Here is a 16,788-nt window from a genome sequence, read left to right as displayed (position 1 = left end):
TACTGAAAAGTTACCAGATCCAGTGTCTGTCAGAGCAGAACTGCCCTCAGAAGTCTCTGTGGTACTTTGCAGTTACACGTACATGCAGCTCCCCAAAACATCTTTGGAAGAGTATTCAAGCTTGCTAGATCTATTCATTTCGTTCTCCCCCAAAATACTTATCCCCCACAGCATTCCTCACCTGGAACTAGTGGAAGAAGAAGGGGGATGACAAAGAAAAACTCAGAAACCTGAAGATTGTTTGGAATTTATTCCCTTGAACATTTCACACAATTGAACAAATAATGTCTTGATTCCACAGCAACAGGAAAACCAAGTAGTACATAATTTAAAGAGACACACACCCAAAACAAAAACAGGTTAAAAACAACTGCATAAATAAAAATCTTCAAAGAAGCTATACAACGGAGACATGAAGCCTTTCTGAGCACTAATTGTCTCACAAATATTTTCTGTCACCGAGTTTAATTCATTTAAACCCCCTCTATTTCTCTGAGGGAAACAGTCTCCTCAAAACAATTATTTCTGAGATTCTACTTAAAAAAAATAAAACAACAAAACACAATAAAAACAGATGTTTTAATTCTACAATCAAACGAATCCAACTCCTTTACACAATATTCTTTTTCTAAGATGCATAAACTTCTAATGAAGCTCTTAAAAGTGCCCAGAAAAATTCATATCACCCTTCAGAATATACACATGACAAACATTAAACAAATATTTCAGTGGAACAAGTCTACAGGTCTGAAAGCTAGAGAGAAAGGTGGAATCGGGAGACCTTTTGCTCCCTAGAAAAAGTGTTCTTAGCAGGATCCAGCCATGAGCATGAACTAACCACATCACTATTTTGTATATTCTTCCTCAGCCCCCAGATCTTTTTCTAGGATTGATTTTTCAGTGAAGCTCTGTTAGGTCAGCTGCATCCCAGCTCTTCAGAACAAATAACCTTCCAGTCGTGCCTTTGTCTTTCCAAATGTTCTGGGATTCAAATTGCTGGTCCCTGAGCGTACTCCTTTCTTTTACACCAAAGCCACACAAATCCTGATAAGAACACTGACAAGGAACATGATGGACTGGGAACAGTCGAGCACATCTCCTAAGAGAGATTCCTGGCTTGCTATTGAGCAATGATTCACCGGGCACCGAACCTTGGTCCTAATCATGCAGCCCACGCACTCTCCTCAGCTTCCAAAAACACAGGATCTGATTCTTAAGTTTACATTTTAAATCTTCCAGCAGAGAAATAAATCTTGCATTAGATCTCTTTGGAGCTGTATGAAACCCCATAAAAGGGTTCAGTATTATGTGCCCTGTCCTGCAGAACACAACACCACCGTTACTCCAAACAAAAAACAAAACCTTCAAGGCACAGCAGAAGAGGAGCTATCTTTCCTCCCAGTCTAGTGATACATCCCAAAATATGGATGTACTTTTTTTTTTTTTTTTTAATTTTATTTTGGGGTGGGGAGGGGAGGGCTATGGATGTTTGTAAATGCAGAGTTTAGTGGTTTAAAATGAAGGTATGACAAACAGAGCAGTCTCACAGAATTAGTTAGTTTACTGGATCATCTGTGATTTAGTGTTTATAACAGACTAAATTAAAATGAACAAAACCCAAAGCTGAATAGTAATGAAAAGAAGCGACCAAATGGAGGATTTCATGAAGATGTGTTTCTATGTACAAGCAAACAGTATTGCTTTGAGCTGAATCATTTTCACAAGGCATGTTCAATGTATGTTAATGGAACCGGAAAGGGGCAATGCTTATGAACAAGCTGCCGATTTATACCTAGAAATTTATACAAAATATATTTGTACTTCATTAGGCACAGAAGTAGAAGTGTGTGCAAATATTACTGTACGCATTCATAAAGACTGTGAAAATCACAGTTTTAAGATCCTTTTGAAAATGTGGCTCAGTTAACTTACTTTATAGGGTATACCATTTACAGGAAGCATTCACCATTTTCTAGCTCTCCAAGTCAGCAAAAGAACTTCCCCTTGTAAAGTCCACCTTTGCTCACTATACACAGCAGATTACATGTTTAAGGGTCTGCCATAAAGGATTTGCTCATAACATTGCTGAAAACTTTTAAGGCACACCCATAGAAGATTTTTTTTTTTTAACTTTTAATATTCTTTACATATTGCACACCTGTATCATATGTACTATATATTTTTGTGATTGTAAAGCAGGAGACCTAATGCCTCTACTTTGTACTTAAATTTTCAGTTTTGCATACTATGGCTTATAATTGGTTTCTTAAGTCTGTCACGGGTCAAGTAACTACTGCAAAGACCTCATGTCTTGCATATTATTGCAGTATATTTTGAAGTATGAGCTTCCCTAGCAGGTCTTTTCCTTATGAAATTCCTATTGCTGAAGTGGGCAGAAATGTATTGCTGTGAGAAGACAAGCTTTGAATGGGAAACATCTTACAACAAAACATCACCACCTGAAGTCACCCCCAAGGAGCATTATCATATATCTGATATGGGTAAAGACTGTTCCAAGTCCATCTGTCAAGAAAGAGCTGAAAGTTTGAAAATATATTCTTACAGACCTTTAGAACAAATAGAAAAACAGCATTTGCATTAAAAGCACATTAAAATCATATAAAGTACCGTAAATAATATTAAAAAAAAAATCCAAGACATGGTGGTTACAGATTATCAAAGGGTGAGACAGTTGAGAAGCATTTTTTTTCCCTTGGCAATAGCAGCAACTTTGGAACAAAGGCAAACGCAGAAGATAGAGAGAAACAGGCAGACAGAATACAGAGAAGGGTTACAGAATCTACGACAAGCATGCCACAGTTCAGCAGGACCAAAAGCATAGTAACTGCTTTTCCCAACTTCCCTTCCCAGGAGAGAATGGCATCACTCACTCAAAAGCTTGTTGTCCCTTCCCCAGTCAGTATTGCAAGAGGCAGTTTGGACATAACCTCCCTGAAAACATCCCTTGTAAACACTACATAAGATGTCACACAGGCTCTCTGGCAAACCATGCAGGACTTTCACAAAAATAGTGGTTCTACTTGACTGCTAGAAAACCTCAACTTGCTTGTCACAGGTTGTACTCTACAACTATAGTCATTACTAGGGACAGACGAAACACATTTAATGCCAGGCAAGCCTGTGGCCACCCAGGAAGGGACTGACGTCTTTAGCAAAGTTAATACATGCCAATCAGGTTAGTAACACATCACAAGAAAGTGCTTGTTGTGACCAATCTTACCTCAGCTGACCAAATACGCCGAATGTTATTTTGTGTTTGAATGAATTTTAATTACTAAGCTGGCTAAAAAGGAAGATACCAGATTTGGTGGCAGAGTAAAGGAGATAATGAGTGTACGGGGAAAAACCATGCATTTGCTTGGGATTCATTTAGCTTGGCACCTAAAAAGCAGGCCTTTTAAAAGTCATTATAATGGTCACTGAACAAGCTAATTCAGGACTGAATTTAACTCAGAGGGTATAAAATTTAAGTACAGAAAAGTTTTTGTCTTATATATTGTTGAATTGATGTTTCTGCTGTATACCTTCCTTTTGTATTCTACGATATCTTTAGTTTCCATCAGAAATGAAACCTATGCATTCTACACTTTTGTTTTACTTATTTTATTTTATTTACTCACTTTAGAGGCAACTTAGACTCCTCATCAACATCTGCCTCACTACTGAGACTGGCTCAGATCTCAAGGTATGAGATTACTACTGTCAAATTTCATTCGGTAGCACTTTCCTGAAAGGAGGTCATACAGTTTCAGATATACAACCTGTTAATTGGTGAATCTACCAGATGGCTGAAGTAGAGCACTGGAAGAGCTCTGCCTCCGTCTCTAATTCATAGAGGTTTTTGCTTAAGGCATTAATATACTCTTCAGTAAAAGCAGAATGCCTACAGTTTCTAACACAGTGAAGTTAATAAATTTCAGGAAAGCTTATGCACACATAGTTTGAAGTCAGGACTAGAGATATAGAGATGTGATCTTACAGATTCCCTTTGATTACTCAGAGATAGTACCATATTCTTCCACTGTATCCATGAAGCTTTGTAATTCAAAAGTTGAGGTGTTTTTTCACTTTTTTTTCTTTTTTTTTTCCCAAGCCATACAGAATTGTAAACACATTTCCAGTTTCCTGGCCTATCCAGCAAGAACTTGAGCTAAAGATAAGTACCTACAGGACATGACCGTTAAACTGATTAACGGAGAACTGACCTGCCTTTAGTGACACTGTACCTTGCTTTTAAAATACATTGCACTTAGCCTCCTCCTGGTTCTTAATCCTTGCTGAGCCAGAAATTTTAAAATACACTTGGAACCTGCTTCACAAAGAAAACTAAATCTCAGCTACAAATGGCAATTTTCTAGCAGAAAGTGGGAGAACAGCAGAGCCAGAGCTCACTCTTCTACCATTAAAGGTATTTCTGTCATGCACACACGAATGCAACATATTACACTGCTTTAAAGATGAGCTAGCTTCATCCAGCTGAGTATGCCCTATTGGACTTTGTGCACTACAAAAGACAAAGCTTTAAAAGCTCCAGAAGATTAAAAATGATGCTACAGTCAGGAACTGCTTTAGAATAGCAGCAAGCAAACAGGAGCCCTAGATTTCAAGTTTTGCTGTTTGATAAAACAGTGTCTGTTCTATTTTACTTCTCTGGAAATATCACCGTTCTTGTAATTGTGCCACCACAGCTGCCACCTGTACCACTACTACATAAGAAGAGATGGAAATATCTGATCAGTGTACAGCAAACCACGGCCTATTGTTTGTCCTACTTAGTGATCACTCAGATGCTATTCACTGAAGGCTCACTTATAAATGTAATTAAATTTGATCAGTTGGAAGGACTAAATCAGAAGGAGACTTTGACAGCAATTGTATTGAAAAACTAATTGATATACAGTTAAATTTTTTTTTTCTACTTTTCATCACCAGTAGCTTTATCCCATTAAGCTGCCTTATTCTCATGAGATACTCTATGAATAATAGCTCCAAGAAATATCTTTTCCATATATCTTAAAGAATATGCTCCACATAAAAATAAAAATATATTAAAAAAAAAAAAAAACTCTTCACCTTTAGAGAAAACAATTTTAATTGTCTAGCCAATAGTACAAAAAATGGAGTAGTTATCCCATCTGTCCAAGGCATTTTGCAAATGTCATTTTTCACAATGCCTTCTCTTTCCTCCATTTGCCCTATGGAAATTCCACACCAATGACAGAGGAAAGAGTGAAAGTAACTACTTGAAGAATCAACGGCACGCAGTAAGAATGAATTTCAGTCTGACTGCATTCAGTTTCCATCTTAGAAATGCTTCTAAGAATAATACTTAAAGTCAAACATAAGCATGATTTTTGTCCGCCTGTATGTTTTTAAGATCTTTTCTCAACTAGCACTGTGAAAACATTCTTTTCTCAAAGTTTTGCTAGAAAGGTGTTCTCCCCCTAAGAGCATCTGATTTAGTTTTTCCATAGTATTCTAGAACCAATACTAGAAACCAAATCTCTTTCTTACATGACTAAATAAACATTTAGGGGCTGGGTGAACGAGCATTTGTAGCAGAGACACTTCTCCCATGTTAGAAGGAATTAGAATTTTAAGTTAAAAGGCAAAAATACTTCACAGTAAGACACACACATTCACTACCCCATTTCCAAAGCCGTGGCCAGGAGCAGCACAGATTCTGGCAGTAAGGGAAGAGCACCATGACCTGCCAGCACCACAAAACTCAAGAAGTTTAAGGAATCCAATCCCATTAGCTGTCACAGATACCCAGAGTTCCAAAGGAGACACCGTCCCAAGATAATGGGATCTTCCCCATTCAAGTACCAGATTAATGAAGAAAAGCTTGGGAGAATGAGAAACCACTCCCAGATTTCAGGCAAACACAGAAATCCAGTTTGCAGGTCATTCCAGTGTATCAGAAAAACTTTTAACTTGACTAACATCAAGATACATACATTACAGACAAAGCCTCTTCATCTGGGCCCACTCAGAGGAGACCCCTAACCGTGCATCTGTGTTTTCCTGGAACTATTTCAGATAATGTCCTCGAAAGGACTGAAAATCTAGGCTCTTGAAGCCACAATGCAAAATAATAATATATTGAGACTTTCACATAATGCACAAAATTCACATGGCACCCCAAAAATCACACAAGTTATACAGCTTTTTAAGTTGGGTCACATTAAATCTTACTGGTCAGCAGACTGCCCACAGAATTCCCCTAAGATCTGCACAAGAACTTCTGACTGGACATAGAGAAAGGGAACCCCAAAAGCCATCAGCTGACACATGAAAAAGGAGTCCAAAGGGTTCTGGGCTACCTGGTGCCCAATCGAGGAAACTGTGCTTTGCAGGCGCTGGCTTGCCACCCTAACTCTGTCAAAGAAGACGAGAGAGTACTGCACCACCCTGCTAAAGAAGGAAGCGGAGCTACCTGGGGCCCTCTCTGCTGAGGCGGAGATGGAATTTGCCCGTCCACTTCCATCGCTTGCCATAGCGTCCTGCAGAGGTCCTTTGGTGTCCTGTAAGAATTGGGGAGGGGAGGATTAAATTCATATTAAAATTGGAAGTACATCCAAAATGCTCTTTTTTCATATGAAGCTATATGTACTGAAAACACTGAACTAGGAAGACATGCCTCTTGCAACTAAAATACCCTTTAATAGTCACATAAGGCAAGGTCTGAACAAAATACATTCCCTCTCAATACATTGCTTTATTTAAGCCCCCCAAAACAAGCTGGATATGCAAGAAAGCCAAAGCATTAAGATTCCTGAAGTCTGCTTATCTGGAATATAATACAAGTTTCACTTTTGGTCTTTCTTTTTGGTATAAAGTATGGCACAAATTTTGGGATAAATCCCAAAAGTTAGCATGTACTAAAAAAAAAACAAAACAAAAACAAACAAGAAACAGGCAGAAAGACAACAGCCATCACCACCATAGAGGTTAAATATAATCTCATGGGAGAAAGATAGGTTGTGTCATGGAAGCTTAGCAGAACTTGAATGCAAAGAGACTACCATGTAGTTTGCTCACTCTTGCTCACACAGAGTACCACAAAAATACTGAAAAGTGAATTGAAGAGACAAATTAACATGCCTTGGATTGTACAGATAAAAGCAGGGACAGTTTTCTGTAATACACGGTAGGTCTTGGTCCTATGTTTAAAGCACAAATGCTTCCATTACAGTTGTGTAGTAGAAAGGATATCCTTTCTTTCCATACAGATTCCCACTAACAGATAGCAAACACTCAAAAAAGACCAAAGGTCTTTTTTAAAGCCCATACAGATGGGTCAGAACTTCATGTTTTAGAGAAAATGCAAATAATATGTTTCATCTTAAGGAAAAATAAAACCAGTAACAGAATTCCTCTAGTCTCTAAGTGAACTGAATAAGCATTTCTGTTTAACAAGAAAACAGATCAAAATACTATTCTGAATGGAACAGTATGTTATTTTATAATAATAATGAAAAGAGAAGTGATAATTACAGAAACTGTTTTTAAGTAAAACTTATAGAACTTCAAGACATCGTGACATAACAAAACAACTTGATGCATTTTGAATTTTTCTACCTTCTGGATAATAGAAAATAACATTTACTTTTTCAATGTTAAGAATCAAAACCTATGAACTTGACATTTTAGATGAAAATAATGAGTTACCTTTCCTGACACTGCTGGCCTCTTCCTTTGAGCATACCCGGAAAGTCGGTAACAGTAGTGAGGCTTACAGTAGAATTTACCTGCAGATAGAATACAAATGATGGTCGACAATGAAAACAAAGCAGCTTAACACAATATAAATGTCTATCTCACTGCAACTTATTTCCTGTTGCCTTTCCCTTTGCTTCATCTAGTTTAATCAGTACGCATGGAGACAAACTCTATCTGAAGTTTTAACTCTAGCCCCCCTCTAGCTAGCTTGTTAGCCTCCTTTCTATTGGGTGCCTGACAGCCATTTAGCTTAATATCCTATCAAACACCAAAGCAAAGCTGTGAGGCTTGTGTGGTATCACATGCTAACAATGCGGCTGTGTGTGGGGAACAAAGAAATCATCACATGAAAAGCTGGCAGAAGCACTTTTGGAAAAAGCAAGAATGAATACAACGAGCAGAGGAAAGTGGGAGAGGATGGTGTTAACTCCCAAAGAGCCATCTCTGAAAATGCACGGTGGCTACTTGTGGAAAGGACAATCAAGCAACAATTCATTTTCACAAACCTTTTGTGACACTACTGATTTAGTAACACCCCAGAAGCCTGAATAGGTTTTCACCATTATCTGAACGCTATCAGGAAGCCAAAGCAGCACCAGTGATACTCCAGTGCAAATAATAACAATAGGAGCAAAGTGCTAGCACAGCTATCTGCCAGTCAGCCTTTGTTACTGTATCCTGCTCAATGTCTGCAGCTCACAGCATCCCCTTCTGCTGTGACCTCCTACTCCTACAACTTCACTAATGCATTTCAATTCAATACTTTGACTTTCACTGTTTCCCCCACTTTCTCTGAACTGGTATTAGCACAGTAATTTCTAATGATTATTATTTATTTTTTTTTTATGACAGAAAAATGGAAAATGCTATCTTTCGAGAAGTCTATGTTTAAATAAATATTTGTTAATATTGACTCTTTCAGAAACTGCTTATTCAATTTGTTTCAGGGGGAAATGTCTGAAAAGAGAAACAACAGAAAGGCAGAATATAAAAATTCTCAGACTTTGAATGTTCTTCAGTGAAAAGAACTAGATGAATAACAGCTATGTGCACATACCTTGTTATTTTTCTCTCAAAGAAAACTCAGATTGAAATATGAGCTGGATTTTCACAACAATTGGACTGGATAGGATACCACATATTTCTGTTTGGACATGTATTCTTCATATACATATGTATATGAAACTTAAGCATGTTAAGTTATCATTTCAGAATCAATGCTGAAACTCCAAGCTTTCTGTTTGCTTCATTGAAACTATCTGGCCATAGCTAAGTTTGTTGGCAGAGGGCATCACTAAATCTGGTGGCAAAAACTGTTTCAGCCCATAGAGCTGACAGAAGAGCTCAGTCTGTTATTGCTAAACATTTAATCCAGTACTCCATTACTTCTGAATGCACTACATAACAGCAGTGCTTAAAAAAATGTTTTGTCCCAACTCTGATTACTGATGAAGCTGTTACTTTTACACGTTGACTTCAAAATCATCGTTGGCCCCTTTAAACTCGTAAGTCAAGTCTGCTGACCTTCTGGCCAGGGAATAATGCGTTTTCTATGTCTTACTTGGAGACTGGTTTGATTCTTCAATCCTTCGTGACAGAGCAAGTCCATTACTGAAGGCAGTTATATAATTCATCATTAATAGATACATTATTTTGGTTCTTTTTTGCTCCTTATGCCTAGCTGATGTTTCCATGGGCATTATCCTACCCAATATCTTCAAAAAAAGTATTCCAGTTACCCACAGAAGATTTCTATCAATTTTATAACTTTTCAGTCTACACGGAATATTCTGGAGTTCCATTCCATGGCATGCAGCTTACTGAAATTTTTACTTCATCTTAGCTTCAATGAATGTGGGAAAGGATTAGTTCTAGAACTTTTTTACACTTATTTTGGTTTATACTCAATCATTTCTGGTATAGAATCCTTTCCATCGTTTTGTACATGTTTTCCTATTGAGATAGGAGTAAAGATAAACGACAGCTGTGAAACACTATTGTTGATATACATAAAGGTTTCTCTAAGACACTTTCTACTTCATTCTTTCTTCAGAAAATATGAAATTTCTGTTAATTCCTGTTCAAGCAACAAATGCAACACATTGCTATTCTTTGACAAAAGTTACTTTTCACAAGTGATGTGTGATTTCAAATCATTATTTTCAACATGCACAATTTCTGGATGACAAAATGTGTTATATCTCCTGACATATTGTTCTGGTTTCTGGTTAGGTATATCTGATTATATTCTTAGGTAAATCCATCCATGTAGTTTCAACAGTCTAAGAGTCTTTGGAACTGAAGTTACTCCCTTCCCTAACTCACCAAACTTCCAAGATGGTTAAAAGAATTCTGACAAAAATGCAATTTCTCTTACCATCTTCAATATCATAGGCGTAAGATGACAATCGCAGAGTGGTGGCACAGTATTCACACTTGAAGCAACTGCGGTGGAAGAACTTGCCTTCAGCACTCAGCCTCTCCATCACGTAGACTCGCTTGTGGCAGAAGTAACAGACATCGCTGCCTCCCAGGTTTTGGGGGAACTCCTTTTTGAGTGAGCCCTAGACAGAAATAGGCATAACTAAATTTGTGCATGTCCAGTCTCTCAAGATTGTGTGGTCATATCTTCTCCTCATCTTTGCAGACACAGGAGCATCTGGATGCTGCTGTTCTTTGACACATGGGTGCTGCAGTTCTTTGACACAAATCAGTTTTAGCCAGGACACCAATAACTAACCTTGAAGTCCAGTGAAGAAAGTCCTAGGATACCACACCTACATATGTGAGGAGTAAATTAAGCTCTGGATTGAGGAGTGAACACAAGTACTATTAAACACGACCCTGAAATAAATAACTGAAGCAGGCATAGGATGGAAAGGCAAAAACATTAGAAATCCCTCAAACAGGAGTTCTTAGACCTTCATTATCAAAGTTGGTATCTCCTCCAGAAAACAATAATGCTGAAGTAGCCCCAGTGGACCAAAAACATCTTCATAAATGTGACCGGCAGTTTCTCAACTGTTTATACACAATCCTTAGACACTGAGATTAAATTCAAACATTTTGCAAGGAAAACCAGGACAAGAGTGAGGGGGGATGGAGAAAGGGAGGTGAAGTCTTTGACAAAGCTACTATAAATTCCATCAGCTGTGCTAACAACCGGACACTCACAATACTTTGGATCTACAGAACATCTAATCACAAACACGTCACCTTCTGTGCATCGTCTTACCAGTTCCTTCTTGTCTAGAAGGGTTTTGGGTTGCTCTTTCCTTTGAAGCTGATTGGCTATCTGCTCAGCTAACGAGCTCACGCCGCCTGTGTACATCTTTATGTACTTCTACCAGATGGAGGGAATGAAACAAAAGGGAAGTGAGAAAAGAAAAAAAAATTTAAAAAATGACTGAAAAGATAATAGGTTAGGTGGTGAAAAGGTGCAGAGAGGTGAAATCATGCCAAAACTGTGGACAATATGAAGTGACAGGTAGTAACAGCAAAGCTAGTGTCATCAGTAATCCCTAGAACAGTCCAATATCGACTGCAACCATGAAAAAGAAGGTTTGCATTTTGCGTTCTGTATGTGCTGTAGAAGTACTAAGATGATGAAGAGAGCAGAGCTTACTTTTGGTTGTGGGGTATTTCACACCTGGAAACCTGAACGTATACACTTCTCAAAGATGAAAGCAAATATAGGTAAAGATTTTACATTCCAGGTGAAATTGGCATCACAATCAAAAATCATTTAGAAGACATGTCACAGAGTCTAATGTAATATGCTGATTGCAACATATTTAGCACATTTGCAACAGCTCAGCACAATATACTTATATGCTTAGCAATTGGAAAGAACTCGTTTACAGAGCATTCATAGAGCAGGAAGAAATCCTTAAATCATGAACTCACAGTGATTCAAAAATACTATTTTTTCCAATGCTAAAAATACATAGAAGTTTACAGGGAAAAAGAGGCAAGAACCTCATCCAACACATTAAAGCCATACTTGCGTACACCTGGAACACGCATTTGATCAACTGTGAACATGGCTTTATGACTAGGCTTTCCTCCATTATGGATATTGACTGTCTCCAAAACTTTGGATATCTAAAACCCCTCCAGCATTCTGAGAAATCTAGGCGGGTTGGCTGTTACCTTACACAGTGCAAAACGAGTGTTTGCAAGCCAAGTTCAGTCACTGCAGGAGCGGAGGAAGTGTTCTTCACAGGAAATAATTTCAGCCATCAGCAGTAATTACATAGTTAAGAAAATTATATGGTTATATCCGTGTTAGCTTAATCACACTGCAAACACCATGTATTTGACTCAGAGCAGCAAGGAGCACGCCAAGCAATTTTCCTTTTCCAGACTAAGAAGTATTATGAATGTTTCTAGCTGGAGTCTCCTAAGCAAATGAAAGAGCAGAGACACACTGGCTTCTGGTATAACAGTAAGCTGAAGGAAAAGACTGGAGTCTTATCTCAAAAACCCCTTTACCCATAGTAGAACTTGTCTGAAGCACACTAGTTATTTCCCACAACTAGTAAGAGCATAAATTTCACGAGTGTGGTTATTAGCCTTTTAGAAATGTATATAACCTTCACCTGTTCAGACACGAGAAAAGCAGGATGCATCACAAAAAAAAAATACCGAAGAACGGGTACTTCTGGGAGAAATGGTTTTAAAAACAGTGTGCTCGGCCATCAGAAATTATCATTGCTATTACTGAAAGTCCTAATTCATTAACCTGTGTCACTGTCATAAAGAAGGTTTATTTCTGACGATAAAGAATTTATACTCACTGCTCTTACAGAGCTCTTCCATGGGAAGCGTGTGCTTTTAACAGAAACTTTCTTTTAGCTGAAACTGTATTTCTACTGAGCAAGTTCTGATTTGAAACCTTCATCCAACCTTAATTCAGGATCTTTGAATTTCAACCAACACATATACAGTTTTGTGCCTGAACAGTGACTATGCTAATATTAACTCACAATACCATGGATTAATTAGTGTGAGAAATTTAGTTGCTGAATTTTTTATTTTGGGCTCAGTGTTTCTGATATTTCTTTTACTATACATGACGTCTGGCCTAACACTGGATTTTCAGTGAAACATTTTGTGTTTCCTCCCTTGGGCAAATGCCTTCAAGATGTAGAAAGTTCTGAAACACTTTGAACCCACTTCAGCTTAGGTCAAATCAAGTTCCTGCTGTTTGTTTTACACATGACAACTACAACTAGTTCAAATTCCCAGTGATTTTTCAGAAAGCCAAAGTACTTTGTGCTTCATACAATCCGTTAAGCATATACACACAAACATAGTCTGTAGTTTGGCCCAAACTCTCAAGAAAAGCAGCAAGCAAAACAAGAAAGCTTTACTCCAAAGCTAGATCATTAGTGCTCAAAAGTCTGATTTGAGAGTGGGATGTACCAGAAGCCTTGTCATTTGCACCACATGTTAAATATACTTAGTTTCAAACTGGTTTAGGGTTGACAATAACCAAGCCATGTGACAGGCTGCCTCTGGTTTCTCATTTGTGCATGAATATGCACAGATATTGCATTCTGCAGGTGAAGCAGTGCCAGCCTAGCCATCTCTTGTGGTATGTCCCTGGGTGATGGGACCAGGGTGGGGCAAGCAGACACAGCTGAGTGCACCTTGCAATGCTCAAGCTAATGCTACCTGTCGAAGAGAGTCAGATGAAGGTGAAGAAGGGCGATTAGAAGAACGGAGGCTAAGGGAGAGCTCCCACTGGTCAACAAAGAATCGACGAGACGGTTCAGTCTCAGGCTAAAAAATAAAATAAAAATCAAAGCAATCATACATGACTATGAAGGAAAAACAGGAGAAAGTGAGAACAAAAATAGGCCCTTCTTCCCATGAGCAAGAAAAAAGTAATTATCAGAGAAGATGCACTGGACATTTTTTCCAAGTTGTCCCACAAGGGTCTTTTTCTCCCTAGTGAGCCAGAGTAAGTTATTCTTAATTTGCCCTTTATTTGGTTTTAAGTTATTTAGGATCATTTGGAAGCAGTTACCTACTTCCACAGATGTCCAGCCTCCTATAACCCAACCAGCTAAACCACTGGCACAGATCCCAGATCAATTTCCTCTGCTCCTCCCGAACCTGCCATTATTCTTTATTCCTGGCTCAAGACACTACGATCGTATTTCAGGCCAAGTGAGACCTCTTCTATATTTTAACTATATAAACCAAAAGCCTGCTCTCCTTAGGGGTGGAAGAGAAAGAAATTAACTTGTATGTGTTGCCAGTAATCAGCATCAAGTTTCCAACATAACATTTAATGTCAGCAGATTTGAAACATCACGCTAAAAAGAATGAAACAATAAAATGCAATCTGCTGTTCAATGCTGTTTCAATGACTTGCTTATGAAATGGCAAACAGCAAATCCCAAAGTGAGAATGTGCATCCTTCTGAAACCATTTTTTCACAGAAGAGCCCCAAAATTGGCCTCTCTCATTATCTCTATAGTTCATTAATGCCCATCTCCCAAGAACCTACTTAATGTAAATAGGAAAAAAAAATTGGTAGCTAAACATATCAGACACTGCTGGTAGCAATTTATAGGAATGCACAGTTTCTGTCTGGAAGAAAAAAAATATGTAAATTTCAAATATTTGACCCACTTTCAATTTTAAAAAAGAAAATTATGCTTTGGGTTATAAAAAGGAAAACTAAATGTCATATAGCTGCTTGACCCACAAAAACAGCTATTTCTAGCAATTTAGAATAGGCTAGCTTCAAGATTAAATCTACTAGGCAAAATGTAAAATAGCTGGGATTTCAGAAATGTAACTGTTTGTTTTATACACCAATTTTCTGTACTTAAGATCATCAACATTTAACCAAATTGATTTTCTGAAAATTTCTTACTTGGCTTTCTCTCTTACTATTCTACTTTTTCTTGATTTCTTTCCTCAAATCCCACATCATAATCTATCATTGTCTGCAGTGTTCCAACATCTGTTTTCTTTTTCCTCTCTGCCTGACCCGCTTTATCCTATCCTCTACTTTGTGTTCTACATCTCCCCTTTATTTTCTCTCATCCTTAATTCTGCACTATACAGAAATAAGATTTTTTTTTCCTTGCAGTGTAATGCTGTTAATCTTTTCCATCCTCAAAAAGAGCCTAGACGTACTAGAGAGCAACACAAAAAGTAGGAAGTAAATGTTTTGGGCCCCATGTTAATTCTGTATCACTACTTCAACTGAGTAATGAAATACATGTGAGCATGCTGTCCTTGGATCATGACTGAGATCTTCAGTTGTGTCAGCCATTAATGAATAGATGATAATATGTTTAAAGGAGTCTTCTTACCCCGTCCTTCATTGTTTCTTCTATGTCCCCAACATCCTATTTCAAAACCAGCCAAAGGTTCATTCTGCCTTCCTGGAGAACAGCTTCACTGATTTTAATCAGCAAAGACTGCATCCCCAAAGAACACCAATTTAAAGTGACCTAGTTGTTATAAATTCTCCTTTGACATCCCTTGGAAAAGTTATGCCCACCAACAAAAGTTCTGGGACTATTTATACTCCCGCTCAAGAAGACAGCTTGGTTTTGGATAGTTAACTCAAAACCATAAATTCTGAAAAACTAATCACTTATTTAGATGGTGTTTTCCAAAGGCACTCTCCAGATTGCCAAAGGCTGTTGAAGGTAACCAAAAACAGCTAGGAACAAGAAACAAAAGAAGGCACAGTTCAAACTGGCATGCTCCCCTATGCCAGAGAAGACAAACAGGAAAGAATTAAACACAAAACCAAACCAAAAGTGTACAGTAGAATCAAAGAAAATCTGCACAAGCTGCCAACTCTGTTGCTGGAAATAAGTACACAGGAAATATGGACGGAGAAGTAGTACTTCAGAGCCAGCAGTTATGCTTGGAAAATGCACGTGTTCTTGCTTCCAGAAGCAAGTATATCTGGTGAGCAACTGACTGGTAAATTACCACTGTGAGAAGACTTGATCCATGGTCCAGCTGCTTTTCAGCATGCACTCTGAAGCTTGCAGGCTGGTTTTTTACCTTATTATTTATACTATTTTGTGAAACAAACATTCTCATTCCTCAAGGAAAGAGTTAAAAACCAGCAAGCATGATAAAAAATACTACCCAAAATGAGCGTGATCTTTTCTTTTTAGCCATGTGATTGTGTACAGGCAATGGTCCCTGTATTCTGGTGAATTTTTCCACCCCTCTGAGCACAGATGCCAGTGGTACCCAGAATCACCCCCTGATGCAGGACGCCAGATAGGCAGGGCTGTAGTCACCTGATGCCTCACAGCAGGCCTGGACTCCAGGAGGGCAGCCAGCTGACATGCCCTTTGTTCAACATTCTCAGGCACTTGGTCATCAGAAAAAAAACGAGGAGATCTCTGTGAGATAAGGAAGGAGGGAAGAAGTAAACAAAACAGAAAAAAAAATCCCCCAAAGGAAAAGACAACAAAATGCCAGACACAAGGTAGGAAATTCACATGCAGAGCAGTAAGAAGCTCCCTACCAAAGACTGTTTTCATTTCCACTGTGTACTGCATTAATGTTCTAATGAAGAGCTAAATTTTGACACTCCAGGCTAAGACAAAATCAGCTGAATTAGACATTATTCACAACTTTCCCACCTAGGACAGCTGCAGCCAAAACCAAACAAGCGCGTAGCCTCTCTCTGGCATTGCCATCCAAACAAAAACAAAACCCAACCAAACAAATCCCAAACCCAAAACAAAACAAACAAAAAAACACTCTTCATCAAGATGTGGCTTTATCATGCACAACGGAACTTGTTCACCAATTTATTTCACCCTAGTGCTTGTTTGTCGAGGATTTCCTTTACACATCTACACCTGCACATATTTGTGTTTCTCAGATTTTCTGAACAGAAATACACATTTTTAGGACAATATATTCCAGTGTTCATAAAGAATTAAATAAACTCTTTAAAGATGCTTGTATATGAAGAGAATGCTGTGCTTATAAAAGAGAGGATGTTTAATGAGACTGGCTGGTTGAAGCAAAATCAAACTA

At 38.2% G+C, this 16,788-nt stretch overlaps 1 protein-coding gene across 17 annotated transcripts in view; it reads right to left on the bottom strand.

Annotated features, from left to right (window-relative positions):
- MICAL3 (microtubule associated monooxygenase, calponin and LIM domain containing 3) overlaps positions 1 to 16,788 on the bottom strand; it is a 176,864-nt gene that overhangs the window by 63,880 nt on the left and 96,196 nt on the right. For 13 of the 17 annotated variants that reach the window (XM_084498682.1, XM_084498674.1, XM_084498689.1 and 10 more), the window contains 6 exons: positions 16,038 to 16,142; positions 13,426 to 13,533; positions 10,982 to 11,089; positions 10,124 to 10,310; positions 7,696 to 7,775; positions 6,461 to 6,548 (listed from right to left, as the gene is read on the bottom strand). In XM_084498682.1, the coding sequence (XP_084354808.1) occupies positions 6,461 to 6,548; positions 7,696 to 7,775; positions 10,124 to 10,310; positions 10,982 to 11,089; positions 13,426 to 13,533; positions 16,038 to 16,142 (676 nt within the window). The remainder of the gene's footprint in view (positions 1 to 6,460; positions 6,549 to 7,695; positions 7,776 to 10,123; positions 10,311 to 10,981; positions 11,090 to 13,425; positions 13,534 to 16,037; positions 16,143 to 16,788) is intronic. The other 4 variants (XM_084498680.1, XM_084498679.1, XM_084498681.1 and 1 more) reach the window with 2 other exon arrangements.

This window comes from Aythya ferina (assembly GCF_964211825.1).
Source record: "Aythya ferina genome assembly, chromosome: 1".
NCBI lineage: Eukaryota > Metazoa > Chordata > Aves > Anseriformes > Anatidae > Aythya > Aythya ferina.
This window is presented reverse-complemented; position numbering and strand designations above follow the sequence as displayed.